General features: G+C 46.5%; 1 protein-coding gene and 1 long non-coding RNA gene across 21 annotated transcripts in view; one reads left to right on the top strand and one right to left on the bottom strand.

Annotated features, from left to right (window-relative positions):
• Positions 1-16,720, top strand: part of DNM3 (dynamin 3) — a 169,214-nt gene that overhangs the window by 151,487 nt on the left and 1,007 nt on the right. For 3 of the 20 annotated variants that reach the window (XM_086842332.1, XM_086842331.1, XM_086842344.1), the window contains exons 21-22: positions 9,506-9,586; positions 10,082-13,824. The exons of 3 other annotated variants lie outside the window; for them this stretch is intronic. In XM_086842332.1, the coding sequence (XP_086698458.1) occupies positions 9,506-9,586; positions 10,082-10,115 (115 nt within the window). In that variant the 3' untranslated portion in view covers positions 10,116-13,824. Of the gene's footprint in view, positions 1-609; positions 6,272-9,505; positions 9,587-10,081; positions 16,247-16,720 lie in introns of those variants that run through there. 14 more of the 20 variants (XM_086842341.1, XM_086842337.1, XM_086842347.1 and 11 more) reach the window with 7 other exon arrangements.
• Positions 6,069-13,824, bottom strand: LOC147651429 (uncharacterized). Its single transcript, XR_015273934.1, has 3 exons — positions 9,100-13,824; positions 7,473-9,014; positions 6,069-7,345 (listed from the first exon to the last, which is right to left on the bottom strand). It is a non-coding gene; the product is annotated as an uncharacterized LOC147651429 (long non-coding RNA).

Below are 16,720 nucleotides of genomic sequence, written 5' to 3'. Positions count from 1 at the left end.
TAGGAACAAAAATAAAATGTGCACATTTTCAATTTTAAAAATGGTAATTGAGAAGAAAAGCTTTGGAGGAGAATTTTCTTTTAAATAGGTGAGATCTGTCGTAGTTGTCAGTAACTTAAATTTGAGGCTCAGTGTTTCTAATATAATTACCCTTTATAATAGAAAGCATAAATAAATGAGGTATATCAAAGGAATGAAGTATTTTCATAAATTTGCTATGAAAAGGGCATTGTTGCATCAATGTAGAACTCTTTCACCTTAGTGGATATCCTGTAGCTTGCAGTAGGGACCGCTGGGGACAAACCTGGAATTGCCTTTCCAAACTTATTGCTGGAAGGGAAGAAGCCCAAGGATCATCCCCTCGCTGGGAGAAGCTGGAGCTGAGCCCAAGGGTGCCGGCCCTGCTGTTTCCTCTGTGCCATCAGAGGCCAGATGTGATGCAGGGATGAGGTGCAGTTTGCCAGCTGTGCTGCCAGAGAGAACCACGGCTCCCGACCCCTGCAAACCGGCGCGGCTCCTTCCCCCCGCCCGCCGTGCTCGTGCATGGACGCTGCTTTCCCCAGTGCCTTGCCAAGAGCATGTCTGATGATCATCTTTTTCATGCCAAAGTGATAGGTGGGATGGAGACCAGAAAGGAATTTTCTAGCACTCAAAAGACACATGGGTAAGCAGCCTGGGAACGACTCGGTTCGGGAGCGCCACTGGTGGCATGAAAAGCAGTGGCGGATAAAGGAGGTCAGTGATTTTAAAATACTGTAGCTGGATACTGAATTGAATGTGAGACTGCCTGACATTTTTGTGGAAAAAAATAATCTGCAATACACATCTTCTGGACTGGATCCTAGTTCTCTTTTTTAGAGCTATGAAAGCCTCAGACAGGAAAACAAAAAAATCTCAACTGCTAAAGAATGAAGGGAGGGTTTTCACCATGCTGCCAAAACTTCAGGTTTCTCCTGCTGACTAAACTTGGAGGGAGGAAATCTCAGGGAAGGGGCTGCAGGGGAAATCACCTGAGGGGGACAGTGTGGCCAGCTCCTGCGCCTATTAAATGTTTCTCTTGAGCCCTGGAATTTCAGCTACGCTTGGTCTGGTTTTAATAACAGCCTTTGCAGGATCATAGGAAATTGACTCAGAAAATGGGTCTGAGATATTAAAGGGGAAAAAAGGAGTTTTGAGGAAGAGTTCTTGTGGAAACTTGAGCTTTTTCTGTGACTTATTTTTGAACTGGGGCTCTGTGCTCTGATTGTTCCACCACCATTTTCTACAGTGATTCCTTGAAGTGTTGGGATCTTTCTTATCTAGGGAAATAGTTTAGCTTCCTGAGGAGAAAGTAGTCTTTTTAAAGTTTATCTCATTTTCCAAATGAGCTTTCTGTTGCAGCCCCTGTCCCTGTCACGTGGAGCTGAAAATCCTGACATGCTGAAGAAATACAAAGTTCCCATTTTCTCCTGTTCTGCCTTAAGATAAAAAATAATTTTCAGGGGTTAAGACTTGGATTGTGTCCTTGTCCAATGAACAGATTTAGCACACGTTTGGTGAGGAAAATTTGGCACCTTACTGTGAGATACAGCCCCTGACCTCAAAACCACCATTTTTTTCTTCTACTTTATTAGCATTTAATCAAAGGAATTGTACAGAAATGGTGAGCTCTCAGCATTTTCTCACTGTTCCTCCCTCAATGTACAGGGAAAGGAAAAGAGCTAGGAGAGCAGGAAATCATTTTCTTCCCTGCTTTGCTCTGATTCTAAAGCTGGTTTGGGTTATGTGCTCCGAATATTTCTGTAAGGAAACAGAAACTATTTGCATGATACATGCCTCTTTTAATTAATCCCACTTGAGGTGGGTGGATCTCTCCCAGCAAAGCCTGTGAGTAAAGGCCCCTGGCTTTAAGGGCTTGATGCCAAAGCATATATGATTTGTGAAATATTCCCCACTGCCAGAATCTGGATTATTACCCCTCTCTCTTAAAAGGCTTCAGTAGTATTTTGAAAGAAAATGCAGCTGTGTGCTTGCTTTGGTGAGACGGCTTTAGGCAGGCATTAGAAGCACTTCAGCTTACCCTGATGTGTGCTTGCTTGCCTGTGTGGAAAGGCTGATCTCGACCAATTTAAGTTCTACTGTGGATGCTTGATATTTAGCTTTTAAATGTCCCGAATGGGAATCGCAGCTTGGCACGAGGAAAACAATTGAATTGGCAATGTTTTTTCTGCTGGCAGCAGAGCCCCTGGCGTTTGTGGGGTGAGTGGAAGGGTTCTGCCCTTTTCTCCCTGCGTCCTGCTCTGAATCTTGTGGATTCACCAAGGCTTTCCCAGCACTGCCCCACAGATGGTTCCTCACTTTATCACTGAAACAAAAGTGACCCCCAGGATGTGAAGCCCTGGAGCACTTGTGTCACCCTCAGGCAGGCTGGGGCTGTTCCCCAGGGTTGAGGCTGCTCTTTAACACCTGAGGCAAGACATTATTCTCTCTTGGGGAGAGAATTCATGTTGTGCTGCTCACATACTGTCCCTACAATTTACTCCCACCCACAGCCAGCCAGCAGGGAAGGGCTGGTGGCAGCTCTGCTGCTCCCCTTTGTAATGCCACCGAGGCCAATTCCATCACTGCTGTGTTGGTAGCTAATCTAGGTTGTAAGCCATCATTACATATTTCTGCCAGACTGGCACAAAAAGGTGCTTTTTTACCTGACAGTAATTAGAAATTTTCAGACCAAGTCAGGAGCAGTGCAGAAAGCATTACTGGCTGACTTCTCCCAGCCCACAGGCTCCCACTCAACTCTTTGATTGCCAAATATCAACCATTCATGAAGTTTTCTCTGATGGATTTTTATGGATTAGAGTTCTTTGAAAAGATTTCATGAAATGTCTAACCCTGTGCATTGAATGATAAGGGGATTCTGTGCAAAAATTGCACATGATCCTCTGAATAAAATCTGTCATAGTGCATAGGCATATAAGGCTAGAAGGGTTATCCTGCCTGAGCCTGGGAATCTTCTTTCTCCTGAAAGTTTGACCTTGCAGCCTTAAAAGCTTACTACTGTATTTTTTAATGGAATATAAACTGCAATCAAATAGTCATTGCACCAAATTCTTCTAGCAGGATGAGTGAGAGCCCACCTTAGAGTGTTTGCATGCTGATTTGGATGATCTTAATCTGAACACCCAAGTAGGAGAGCACAGCTCTCTGTCCTCTTTGAATGGATCTTTGGCAGAAGTTATATTCAAAAAGTAAAGTCTGCAATTAGGATTGTTTCATGCAGGCAAAGAGACATAAGTGTTACATGGACAGAATTCAAAATCCTGCTGAACCTCAGGAGAAAAGAAAGCCAAAGAATAATTTAATTTCATTCTTCATCTCATGTCTGTGAGCAAAAGAATATACAGCTACACAGGCAAAGCCAGAGCCCCTCCCAGGGGGGAATACTGCCCTTCTGTAGTCAGTATGTTTCCAACTCTGCCTGTCTGAGGACCCCAAAATCACAAGACTTACGAGAATATCAGTTATTATTTCTGTGATTTCTGCCCAGAGGGAAGACAGCCCCGTGTAATTTGTTACCAGTCTAAAGTACATTTCTTGTTGAAATGCACACCCAGTAATATGTTACTTCTGCTGCTGGCTGCTTCAAGCAGCAGCAGACTCCATTTATTTTCTCTTATCTCTTAGAAAGAAGCTCTGCATTTTCCCCTCCTCCACTGGGTCCTTTTTCACTATTTCCCCTTTTTTCTCAGCCTTTCCCTCTCTGTCCCTTTCTTGACCATCCTGTTTGCTTCCTCTTTCACCTCCTCCTTTCACTTGGTTTCCTGCCTGGTTCATTTGTCTCCCTTCCCCACGTATTCCTTCCTTTCCTTCTCACCATCTTGTCTTGGTTTCTTTCCAACTCATCCCTTCCCTGCCACCTTTGTAAATCTATCACCTTGGCATTTCTGTCTTTTAGAGTTTTTCAGACAGTTTTTAAACCACGGGATGCAATATTTGGCAATCTTTCTTGGCAGCCTGGTGGCAGTGGCTGTGACAACCATCAGGAACATGAGCTCCACTGCTTGGGGCAGTCACATTGCCAGGTGCAAACCTGGGCTCATCTTGCAACTTTGGTCGTGGAATAGAATCAAGAATAGAATCACAGAATCATCTGGTTTGAAAGGGATCTTTAAAGGTCATCTAGTCCAAGCCCCCTGCAGTGAATAGGGACAACAGAAGCACTGAAAGAAGGAGCATTCTTCATGAGGATAAGTATTGGAGGGCTTGGCCAGAAAGCAGGTTGTAAAAACATGTAAAATGTCACAATACAGCAAGTCTGGAGTCAAAATTCATGAGAAATTTGAAATGGCATTTGCATAGAGCTGATTCTTCAGCTGCCTGACCTGTAATGCCATGAGAGATGCAGGAGAGTCTTCACTTCTGCTGCAGGAGCTTCAGTGATTGCTGCCCCTGAAAGGATGGCTCTCTTTCAGACTGGCAGTAGGATTTTGTTACTGCCTTCCTTTGCATACCTCTCCCCCAAATGACTGTCCTGAAGATGGAGGAGAACAAAGTTCATGGGATGCCAGACATTTACAGCCTGGGTACCATGTCTGCTGCCACTGATTCTCAGCATCTCCCTTCATCAGCCAGAGGCAGGCTGTTCATATCTTCAGTGGCCCAGGAATTTTGTGATGGGCAGTTCACAAAACTGTCAATGGCAGTTGAAGAAAAGTATCTGAAGAATCACTTGTTCTGCATAGGGCTGAGGTTTGATCTCTCTACTGCATCTCAGGTAGCTGTAATCATCTCCAGTATTATTCCTGAACTACTTGCTCCTGCCTTATTCAACAAAAAATTGTTTAAAAACAAAGTGATATTCAGTTGGGACTGTTGCAAGTCACTCTAAAAGTTCAGCAGAGGATTTGGCAGTGAAGTGGCTTTTCATTACTCTCAGTCTACACCAGACCTATGTGATGGGGAAGGGTAAGTTAAAGAGATGCAAGATGGGGGAAGACAGAAAAACAAGGAACCTGAAAAGCACTGAAAGAAGTGATTCTGGAATAAAGATGATGTTGCAAGTGCAGTCTTCAAACATAGCTGATGCACTGAATGAATTTTAGCAAAAATTTGAGTTTGGTTTGGTTTTGGTTCTTTTTTTTCTTCCTTTTCTCTCTCAAGACACTGTTAGTAGAAGGAGGTGGTTTGATTTTTAACATCTCTCTACTTGAGGAAAGTTGAATCAAGCAATAGCAGTTGTTTGACAGAAACACAGGAACCTGAAGATGTGTTTTGTCCCAAGAAATTACTTAGTTTCATAAGGGAGTAGTTTAATAACAGTTGCCATGAGGGCATTGCAGGATTAGAGCGACAGTGCTGAGCAGGGAATTCCTGTCTTGTCTGAAAGCAGTGCATTTCTAGGCTGCCTTATGCTAGAAGAGAAAACATCTGAGAGTAAACAGAGAGAAACAGTGATGATTTGAACTTCCTGCACCTGCAGGCATCTTGAAAAGCTGTCTTGAAACTGTCCTGCCCCCATGAGCTGTATTGGATCAGTAGTGAATGAGGGCACTCCATGGCTCCATTAACAACTGTGGTAATCCCATTAGCTGGCATCATGGACAAGAAGAGGTGCAACTCCAGCTGGAGGTGACAGCCAGGACATTTGCTCCCCTTCTTGCTCCAAGGTAAGTCAAGAGGAGAGAGGCAACAAGGCAGAGGAAGGTCAAAGCCAAGTGGGAAGGAAGAAGAGAGATGTGCTCAGAACTGGGGTACGTGCTTCACACTTCTGGCAAACAGTGCAGCTACACACAGAGCAGTGCACAGCTCCTGAGATGAGATCAGATGTTCTTCCTGCTGATTTTGTGGCCCTTCTGTTGTCATCTTCCATGAACAGAACAGCATTCTGAACATTCCCACTCAGCACTCCTAACTTGCTCTTCTTTATGGCCACTTGTGACCTTCTGGACCATCCTAACCCATGGTTTCTGAAAGGTTGGGACAGTGTTCCACAGATGCACTGCACACTTACTTACTTACTTGACATGTTCCCTGCTGAAGGGCAAACAAGAACACACAGTTTCTTAAGAATAATAGTCTGTCTCGGTCACTCCGTTGAATTAATTTTGTGTTTATTCAAGCTGAGCTTTTCATATGACACATTAATTCCCTGAAATGACTAATTTGAAAATGCAGTGTTCACATAAACATACAATATATTTGTATGTGTGTGTGATGGATGTTAATTTATTACGGTCGTATAGAAAACGTAGCTTGAGTTGTGGATAATAAATTATTCTGCTGGAACATCGTATTTTGGACCACTTTGCCTCTGAAAGGAGTATCTGTATTAAGTTAAATCACACACAGTGGAACCTCACTAACCCCAGTGCTTTTAAACAGTGCAAGCCTTTGAATTGATGGAGATTTATACTGCTGCAGTGCAGTGGTGACCAATGGAAGGACACATTCTTCCCATTCACTCTTTTTTTGGTTTTGTTTCTTTCACTTAAAAGAAATAGATACCCGATAAAACAGCATAATCTGATAATCTTAATTTGCTTATACTGCACAAAAAAATTCTTCCATGGAGAGAGCACTGTGCAGCTGGGTGATTTGCAGTTTTGGGGTTCAGCTGTAGGGCCAGCCCAGTCCCTGGCAGTGCAGTCTGAGCACACCCTCTGTGCATTTGTAGAGCCTGAGTTGAGCTGGAGAGCTGCTCCAGAATTACCAGGCACCCTCAGAAGCCTGAGGGCTTCCCTTCCTGACCTGCCCAGCGACAGTGAGCCTGTGGGTAACGCTTACTACTGGTATTTTGTGTTTAACAAAATTACATTTTCCAGTACAGAAACAAATCTGAGCAATTTTCACTCTCTTGGACCATTCCAGTGGGCTAAGGGACCATCTCAGGCAGATATTCCCCAGCTCCTCTTTCCTTTCATCACCACTCCGTGCTGTTTCTCATTTCCCCCGCAATCACCATCTCCTGATCCCTGTCCATGATTCCTGCTTTACTCCTCCTAATGTCATCATCCTTTCTCTGCTTTTCCTGCTTTGTTATGACCTTTGTCACTAGGATCAAGTGCCTTTTCCCTCCCTTGGCTTTCCCACTTCTAAATCCTTGCTCCCAAGCTGATGTTTGGGACACTCTGCAGTAGGCGTGCTGCATCTGCTGTAGGACAAAGTTTAAGCATGCACAGACTGAAGACTAATTAGGTCTACAAACTGTGTCTTGCCTGTTTTTCAAGCATGGTGGGTACAGTAGTTTCACTTCTGGTTTGGATTGTCCTCCTGAGGCTGATGGAGATCGAGAGATGTCATATAAAAGTTAGGTTGGTACAAGAACCAATAGAGGAAGAATAGAGGGTGTGGGTCTCTCAGGTCCTTACTGAAACAGAGAAAACCAGAGAATCAGTGTAAAAATAAAACCAGTCAAAGCATTTGAACTTTTTCAAGACCAAGCAACTTAGTTCTCTAAATAATCACCCAAACAGGAAAGCAGATTTATTCCTCACCTGCAGTAAGTCACTGTTTATCCTCTTACCGTATGCTTCACATCCAGGTTTGTTCTGTCACCTAAAACAAATTTGCCTGCAGTCAGTCTTAAAGCTGCTTAGAGGTTTGAAGTATTTCCTTGTTAAACTGTACAAGGACGATGTCACGTATCAGGGCACGCCGAGAGGGCTGGGTTATAGGGAAACCAAGATGATGGAAAAGGGAGAGAATAATGGGCTTCTGTTCACAGCTTCAGATCTATAGGATGTATCGTAAAATAGAGTTCTGTGCATGCCTTCCACAAGTGTTCTCTGGTGGTCACAAGCAAGCAAGAATGTCAAATGTAAGTGGAAATGAAAGCCTTTTATTTCTAAGTCCTCTGGCTGTGCTGTGAGAAGCCATCTTCGAGCAGGGCCTCCCATGGTAATTACAGCCATGCTTTACTGAAAGCACATTTTGTGCGCTCCGTGTGGGGAGCGATAGGACGTCTCAAAAGGCAAAGGCTCGAAGAACTCCCATATGTTTCTGATCGAATTTTAAGTCTAGACTTGCTTTATTTAGTTTCTTTTGCTCTGCATTTGCCTAGCTAAAGCTTTTAGGAGTTCTTTTAAAACTGGAAACATGGGGGTTGCTGCTTAGGTTAAAAATAAATGTAAAGACTTTTCCTTTTTTAAAAAGTTTTTGCACGGGGGTAAGAGCTCCCCTCCGTTCAAAACCCCACTGAGCTCTTCAAAGGAGGAGTCTCTGCAGCAACATCAGGGAGTTATTAAATACATACTTAGTCCACAATTTTCATTGCTAAATTCTTTATGTCTGCTTAATGTGTGCTAGTTAGAAGAACTGATTCTTTTTGCAGACTCGTTTACTCAACCCCGGGGGGACCCATGATCTCCTGCCCCTTTAGCACTAACTTTTACAAACGGTTTCTTTTTTTTTTTTAAAAAAAAAAAAAGAAGAAGAAAAAAAAAAAAAAAAAAAAGGACAGCAAAACAAATAACAACAACTCCAAAACAGCAGCCAGGAGGTTTCCCGTGGCGTTCATTTCTGGGAGCTTTCTCCGGAGCAGGAGCCGCTCCGGGCTCCTCTCGCCCAGCGCTGCCCGGGCTGCGAGAGCCGCAAACGCCGCTATCACCGCCGGCCTCAGACTAAACACCGAGCTGGGCTGAGCCCCAGCTTTCCCCGCTGCCATGGCAGCTAGAGCCGAGCAGGCCTGCTGCGGGGGAGGTTGTTTTTAGCCGCTTTCCCTCGGCCGGGCCGCGGCCGGGCTGCAGCTCCCCCTGCCGCTCTGAGTCCCGGCTGCTTGAGGGGAGCCCGCGATGGGGCCGCGGTGGGGCCGAGGGGAGCCCTCCCTCAGGCTGCGATGGGGCCGAGGGGGGGAGCCCTCGCTGGGGCTGCAATGGGGCCGGGCCCTCTGTGGGTCTGCTGTGCTGCCAAGCCCTCTGTGGGGCTGCGATGGGGCTGAGCCCTCGCTGAGGCTGCTGTGGGGCCGAGCCCTCTGTGGGGCCGCCGTGGGGCCGAGCCCTCTGTGGGGCTGCTGTGGGCCCGAGCCCTCTGTGGGGCTGCTGTGGGCCCGAGCCCTCTGTGGGGTCGTGATGGGACCGAGCCCTCTGTGGGGACGCCGTGGGGCCGAGCCCTCTGTGGGGCTGCTGTGGGCCCGAGCCCTCTGTGGGGTCGTGATGGGACCGAGCCCTCTGTGGGGCCGCCATGGGGCCGAGCCCTCTGTGGGGCTGCTGTGGGGCCGAGCCCTCTGTGGGGCCGCCATGGGGCCGAGCCCTCTGTGGGGCTGCGATGGGGCCGAGCCCTCTGTGGGGCTGCGATGGGGCCGAGCCCTCGCTCAGCTCCCTCGGAGCTGCCCCAAATTTGGTTGCTGGTTTTGTTGTCTCAAGGTGGGCCAGGCTCCTGCACCGCTCCGGGTGTAAAGGAGGGACAAGAGACACCTTGGCTTCTCCTCTTGTTTTTGGGGTTGAGATTCCTGTTAGGGGGTGCAAATAGGTCTGAATGTTACTCCCAGTGTAGAAATGACTTGTCATCCTGACGGGGAATTCTATGACAGCTTCAGGGCTTGTTCTTTCGTTGGCTTGGACTTGAGCTGCAGGCCGTGCCAGCTGATCCCGTGTGCCAGTGGCAAAGGAAGGTGAGATCTGTTCCCCAGGCTGAGCCCCCTGTGCCCTGCCCAGGACCCTTCCTGCAACGCTGCACAGGGAACTGCAGATAGCCCAGAGCCTTCCAGCAGCAGGGCTGGAGGGCAGCGGTGCTGCTGCAGCTCCTTTCCCAAACATTGCCACTCCTCTGGAAGGCACCTGTGCTCTGCGGGTGGAGGTCCTGTCCCCCAGCCGCGGTGCGGAGGGTTAAGGAGCTGGAAGTGCACGGGAGGCAGCATCCTTGAGGGGCTGGAGCTGAGGAGGGCTCTGCCCATGGCCGTGCACGCAGGGGTTTGTGCCAGAGCATCCACAGATGGGACAGGGCACGGCTGGAGGCTCCCCTCGCTGAGCACACCCATCTGTAGGGCAGGGACACTGGAGAGAAGGATGCCTGGGCAGCACAAGGTCCTCTCAGGGGTTCCAGCTTCTCCTTGAACTGCTCGGTACTCTGCAGTGGCAAAGAGCCAACGGGGAGTTTTTCTCTTCAGGTCTGCACCGGGCTTGAATGGAAATTCAAAATAGCGGTCAGTGTGCAGGAACAGCTCTGGTTCAAAGAGGAAACCTGATTTTGGTCCAGGTTTGGTTTGACTGATTATATCCAGGAAATCCTCCCACTGTGCTCTCCAGTTTCTGATCCTGCTGTGTTAAATAGCAATTTGGCTCAATTGCATTATTTGAATCCAGTGGGCTGCATTTAACCTGGCATTAAAATGCATGTTTGGGCTTGTATCTTTTAAATTTGATATGAAGACAGCTGTATGCATTTTCCCTTGTTTGTAAATTGTATACATATGATACGATGTTTTCAGTAAGCGCTAAACAATGCAATGTGAGGCATTTCAACAAAGGAATAATTTAATGCAACCCAGCAGAAATGCAGAGCCTTAGAAGTGGTTCTTTATGAAACTACAAATTTTGGAAATGGGTCCAGAAGACCTACACTGGAGCAACACAAGAAACAATAGTTAACACAGTAACATTTTTCCTGTAAGAAAAATACACCATGAAGAAATTATATTTTGCCTATTTTTTTTTAGCTTGTTGATTTACTTGAATGCTTTAGTTGGCATATTTTGTATTTGTTGCATGGTAGGGATTAAAATTCTCATTTCTTCACCAAAAGAGAATTTTGTCGCACAAGATGCACTTTAAACCGAACGAGATTTTTTTTGGGGCAAGTGTAAATTTGTCTCACATATTTTGTTCCAGTTCAAAGAAGATTAACACATTGTTGTGTTCTTTCATCTTCAGTTTAGCTTTAGCAGAATGAGACACATTTCCTTCTTGAGAGCCACAACTGTCCCTACCTGCACAGGTGGAGGAAGGGTTAGGAAGGGCTGCACAGTTTGTTGGGGCAAATTCTTAATTTCTTCTTATTATTAACAATTATTAATGAGCTCTGCTGGAGCTGATGGGAACCAACCTCAGCTCCCACCTTGCTCAGAGTGTGGATACTGCCATGAGCCCTCCTGGTGATCTGGGCTGAGTTAAGGAACAGAGAGAGAGAACCTGGTCCTTCCTGCTAAAGAAAAGGAGCAAAAACACCGTGTGAGACATGGATTGGGATAAATGCAGCAACAGAGGGTGCTGGAGGGTGCTGGACAGCTGGCTGGGGGAGCAGGCTGGCTGGCAGGAACAGCCTCTTGGGCTGTTTATCCAGCACACAGCAGTGCCAGGCAGGACTGTGTGAGCTGTCAATTGTCAGCTCAGATCGGCGTGCAGGTGGAATGGAGCATCTACAAAATACTCTTTGTAACTAAACTGATGGAATTGCCTCCACACAGCCCTGAGGTGGACCTTACTGCACACAAAAAGGTAAAGTGTTACACAGCTACCAGAGGGACTCAGCAGAGTTGGGTGTTACCCTTGGATGAAGGGAGGGAGGGATAAGTGCCAGCCTGGACCACAGGTAGAATGTGCTTGGAGATCACACTGCTGCTATCTCTAGCTCTGGGGTCTCTTATCAGAGGATGACACAGTCCAAATTAAAGTGCAGGGGTTTGCAGTACACGGGAAAATGAAATGAAGGCACCTCAGTGTTCCCAAAAAAACCCCGTGACTCCATAACACTTCCTGAAGTTGACAGAAAAATGCATTAGTGGTAAATCAATGAATCCCTGGCCATGATTGGCATTTTCAAAACTGGCCATCGATACAAAGCCTCAAAATGTGCCTCAGATTCAGGCACATTGGTAGGGCTGCAGTTTTCCCACGTATGCAACAAGCTGCAGATTTTCCTGCTTCTGCAGCGTGGACCTGAAGTTGCTGCAGGCTGTTTTCCCCAGTCCTGCTGCCTGCTCTGTGCCTGTCCAGGCTGGGACTGAGCCCTGAAAGCTGGGAATAGCGATCCTGCCCTGCTGGTTTGCGTGGCTCCAGAAGGTAATGGTGTGTGGAGAACCCCCAGGCTGTGCACAACCATGGGTGAGAGGGTAAAGCATGGCAGAAACCCAAACCCCTTTCCTCCTTCACCTCTCAAGGGTGTCTTGCTCCAGCATAGGTGGCAGGAGGATTGTTGTGTGTGTGAGCACGTGCATGTCCCTGTAACAACAGCCAGAGGTGCCAGGTGTGTGCTCTGTGTTTGTGCTCATTGTTCTCTCTCTCTCTCTCTCTCTCTCTCTCTCCAGTCGAAGACCACCCCCTTCACCTACTCGGCCCACTGTAATCCGTCCGTTAGATTCATCCCTGTTAGACTAAAAGGAGTTTCTGGCATGTCATTCCTTGTTAACCAAATCTGTGGAAACAAATTGCTTGGTAACTGTCACAATAACCAATGTATAGTCGCATGTATGGACATCTATAGGCAAGTAACCAATTTTACTGATATACTCTGTCCATCCCACATTGTTTATGAAGTCTTCAGTGTTTGGGGAAGGTCTGTGCTGCCTTGACTTTTCCTTCTGCAATAACTGATGTTAGCTAACTTACTGACACATATCTCCACCCAGACAACTGTGCTCACAGTCCTCTGCAGCACATGGAGGGCTTGACTCTGTGTTTGTGCATGTGTTGATTTGATCTGCTGCTTTTTTGTTTCCTCTTAGCTGAAAGGAATCTTGCTTTTATTTGCACCTTCCAGGTTTTCTGTTTTCTCTTGTAATGGCTAAACTGGGGAAAGAAAAGCCATGTGGTTTCTTACCAAGCTCTTCTGAAGGCCCCACATTTCCAGGTCTCTCTTGCAAGAGGCTTACTTCTCCTATAAATTCTCCTTATCCGAAATCTAGTTTTAAGGAATGTTGTTAAATGAGCGGGGTGTGCATGGGACAAGGCACATTTTGCTTTATTTCCATGCTGGCAGCTGCAGTGCCAGGTTGGTTGGGCTGGTGAGGAGCAGGTTGGGGTTGTGAGATATTTGTGATGTTTTCACATGCCAGTCAATGCCCCCGGTGTAAAGATTTTCTTTTTGCATTACATGGTCCTTGCTTTACCTTGGTTTACTGCTGCTTTATCCAGCTGTGTTCTGGGAAGTGCTCAGCTGTGCATCCTGGATTATTTTAGCAGCTGCTCACTTGCAGGGGTCCTCTCTGCCTCTCGTTTTGCACGTTATAAACTAATGCATTATAAAAACCTTTTGTCTTAACTGCATTACTTCACTTTAAACACTTAGGGTCAGTGTCACCCTTAAAGCTTAGAACTTACTGAGTTAACAGAATGAAACTAGAGAAGAATTTGGCCTTGTTCCTTCAGAAAATATGAATTGCTGCTATTACAGTTATGGTTACAGATCCCTGGGCAAAGCAATTGGTGGTTTCAAAGGTCCCCAGTACAATCAGTGTAATAAATGTATTTATTGAGACCGTTTGTAGGGCTCCAGTATGCTGTAGCCCCATGGTTAGGAAGAATCCAATCAAAGAGCAACAACAAATGGGGATTTAGCCTATTAATTCCCAGGCTGCTGATTAGCTGTGCTCACCAGTGCAGCAAATCATGTTTCAGCTTGCAGAAGAGAGATGAGCTTGGGGAAGCACCACAATTTGTATGTTAGCTTAACTTCAATTTCCTGTCAAGCCCATACTTGTGACACGTGCCTGGGGAGTCTGCAAGTGACATCTGATGCACGGTGAAGATGGAGTTTGTCAGATCACTGGCATCATGGTGATGGCAGCAGACTGCTGAAGTGGCTGCTGTTTGTTTGTTTGTCCACATCTCCAGTGCCAATGCACAGAATTGGCTTTCAAGGAAAAGGTTACGAACACAACCACAGTCTTACCAATTTTTATTACAAAAAAGAAAACACATCTTGATGATTCTTCTTCTACACAGCTTTCCACTGCTCTCTGCTGTAACCTGTGCTGATTGTTGGGTATATTTTTGTAAATAGACACAGTAGCCCATATTGTTGCCTTGCCAGCACTCCTCAATATCCCAACAGTTTATCAGAACTCTGTTACTGACTGGCAGCTGATGGAAAGCCAGGTTCAATGCCTGATCACTGATATCACTTCTGATATCAGAATATCAAATTCTCATACTCACTTGGTGATAGAAGACCAGGCTGGATGGGTCTTTCAGCAACCTGATCTAGTGGAAGGTGTCCCTGCTCATGGCAGGGGGCTTGGAACAAGATGAGCTCCAAGCTCCCTTCCAACCCAATCCATCCTAGGATACTGCAAGGCCACAGTGGGTTTATCACACCATAACCCAAAGACTCGGCTTAGCTGTCCTTTGTTCAGTGGGAAAAACATCTCCTCCAGGAGGTGATTCAGGCCAGTGTGGCTGCATGGGACATGAGGACAATGCTGGTAAGTCAGGAGCCTCAATTTCATGACACAGATCCTGGCCTAAAAATGAGCTTTTAAATGCTCTCTACTTGAGACTCCCTAATTTACTTTGTTTCTGCCAAGCATAAGGAAGTAGGTGGCACAACTGAGCACTGTCCTTTGCTCTGCCCCCAAGAAACTATTTCTCAGCAGTAATCCTGAATTGTAAATAAAGCTCCCAAGGGTGGATTTACCTGAAAGAGGAGGAGGAGGCAGTGAGGTGTCAGCACCATCTGGTTCTGTGCTTGATGCTGAGGGTGCAGGACACAGCTGCACAGCCCTCCTTCCTCTGCATCCTCATTCAGATCTCATCTAAATCTGGCCCTGTGCCCTAAATGCAACACTTTTAGGTGTGCAGGTTAATAAACAACCGTGAGCACAAATCCAGGGTTTAATGGTTTCACCTCTTCTTGCGTATGGGCTTGTGAGAATAAACCACGTAGAACTGTTCCTAGGAAAAACACTTAAATGCTTCCCAAGAAATTGCCACATTCAATTGAGTAAGTACTGTCCTTCAGCCTTGGCTCACTCCCTTCTGCTCTGGAGTGCCTGGAATGGGTTTGTTTGTCCCACTTAACTCCTGATACTGGCGAGTCCCATCCATCCTGTCCCTTGTTCTCAGAGCAGCAGCCTCAGCAGCAACTCCATGCCCGAAGGAAAGCAGGACAAGCACCCTGTGGATCTGCCAGAGGGACTGAGCACCTCTGCAGACCCACTTAGGTGGGATGAGCCAGGTCTGAGCTCCGTGTGTGAGGAGCACAGGTTGCTGTGCCTTGCTCTGATTCCCTGTGGCACAGCTCCGATTGCCGGGGCATAGTGGAACAATAATGAAGCAACACCAGTGGTTCTGATCTTACAGAAAGATCTGGCTGGTGTAGCTGCTAAGTTTCAGGAGGTTGCTCATCTAATACTGCATTTAGGCCGAGCCTGGATCTCTGCCTAGAGAACATTTCCACCTCACCCCATCGTTGCTGACCAACAGCCGAAGAGCTTGCGTGTGCCGTGAACGGCTCTCGGCCTTGGATCTCAAGGGATCTTGTGCTAGGGTTAAAAAGATTGTATGTTCAACAAAAAGGCTTATGTACATAGTTAATGTGTGTTTATTTTATTGCTGATCTTGTTGCACTTTCTGAGTAAGCCTCCTAAAAGTAGATTATTTATTATATTAAAGAAGACACATTATAGGTTATGGCATTTCGTGTTCAAGTATAACATAGAAAATATTATCCTCTCTGTTCCAGACAGCTCCACTAACCATGATGTTCACAGCATACTGAGATTCCTAACTAGTTTGATCCTTCTGTCTTAAAATAGCCCAAACCTGATTTGAGAGCAGACCTATTTTGTCCCTGTGCCACCAAGGAGCCTCCTGGGGCACTCCTGGCACAGCTCCTCCTGCTGTGGCACTGCCTCTGCTCCCAGGCTGGAGCAGAACAGCTCCCTTGTGTAAATGAATGTTACTCTGCCTGTCTTTCCTCTTGCTTTGTCTGCAGGCGAGCTGATGCCGATGGCTCCTCCCGTCCAGACAGTCCTCCACTCTTGCTTGATCTATGATTTGTCCCGCCTTGCCGGCCGTTTGCTTTACTGCTGTCTCTTTACTTTTCCAGGATGGGATAAACGATGACTTCTTTTTTGTAAGAAGCAAACACTTAATTTCTTTCTGATTTTTTTTTTTTTTTTCTTCTCTGTATGTTAATGCCCCAGTTCATGTGAGCCAAAACATCTGCCTTTGGTTTCGTAATCTGTAAATGGTTCCTGGTGTTGACCTTTGAGCACAGCGAGTGGATTCCCAAAACTGTGGTCATTACTGAGCATCACATACACCTGCTGTAAAAATGTTATGCTGCATTTCTGAACCTGAAATAAACTGAAATTCATGATGGGCTTTTATTATTACTTTCTGGATGTGTATGAGTGGTGTCTTCTGTCTCTTGCACCATCATCTCAGCATTCCACACTGCCTCGGTGGGGACTGCAGGGAGGATTTATTGGAGGTGCTGTTGTGCTGAGATCACTGGAGATGTCATTAAAGGGGAGGTGGAACCCGTTGGGAAGCATTCAGCCCGCTCCCCTGCAAGGGGCTTGGAGTGCTGCAGAGATACTTTGCTGGGAAATGGATGAATGTTTTACAAGCAGTACCTGGGATTCACTTCATTGCTGAGGAAAGCACGTTCAGAGGAGTCTCAGAGCTGTGCAGAAGGCCAGACTTGAGTCCTCCAAAGGAGGAGCTGGAGTTAAAATGTGCCTGAAAGGGATTTCCCCCTAAGGTTGTGTAGGAATGTGCAGATGTCCTGATTATTCGGTTTCTCCTGCAGGTCAGGATGAGCCAAGTAGCTGCAGTTTGTGCTTGGAGATGCTGTGTAGGGCACA

This window comes from Cyanistes caeruleus, chromosome 9 (assembly GCF_971803275.1).
Source record: "Cyanistes caeruleus chromosome 9, bCyaCae1.hap1.1, whole genome shotgun sequence".
NCBI classification, from domain to species: Eukaryota; Metazoa; Chordata; class Aves; order Passeriformes; family Paridae; genus Cyanistes; species Cyanistes caeruleus.
The sequence above is the reverse complement of the archived record's forward strand: the minus strand, read 5'-3'. Positions and strand labels throughout refer to the sequence as shown.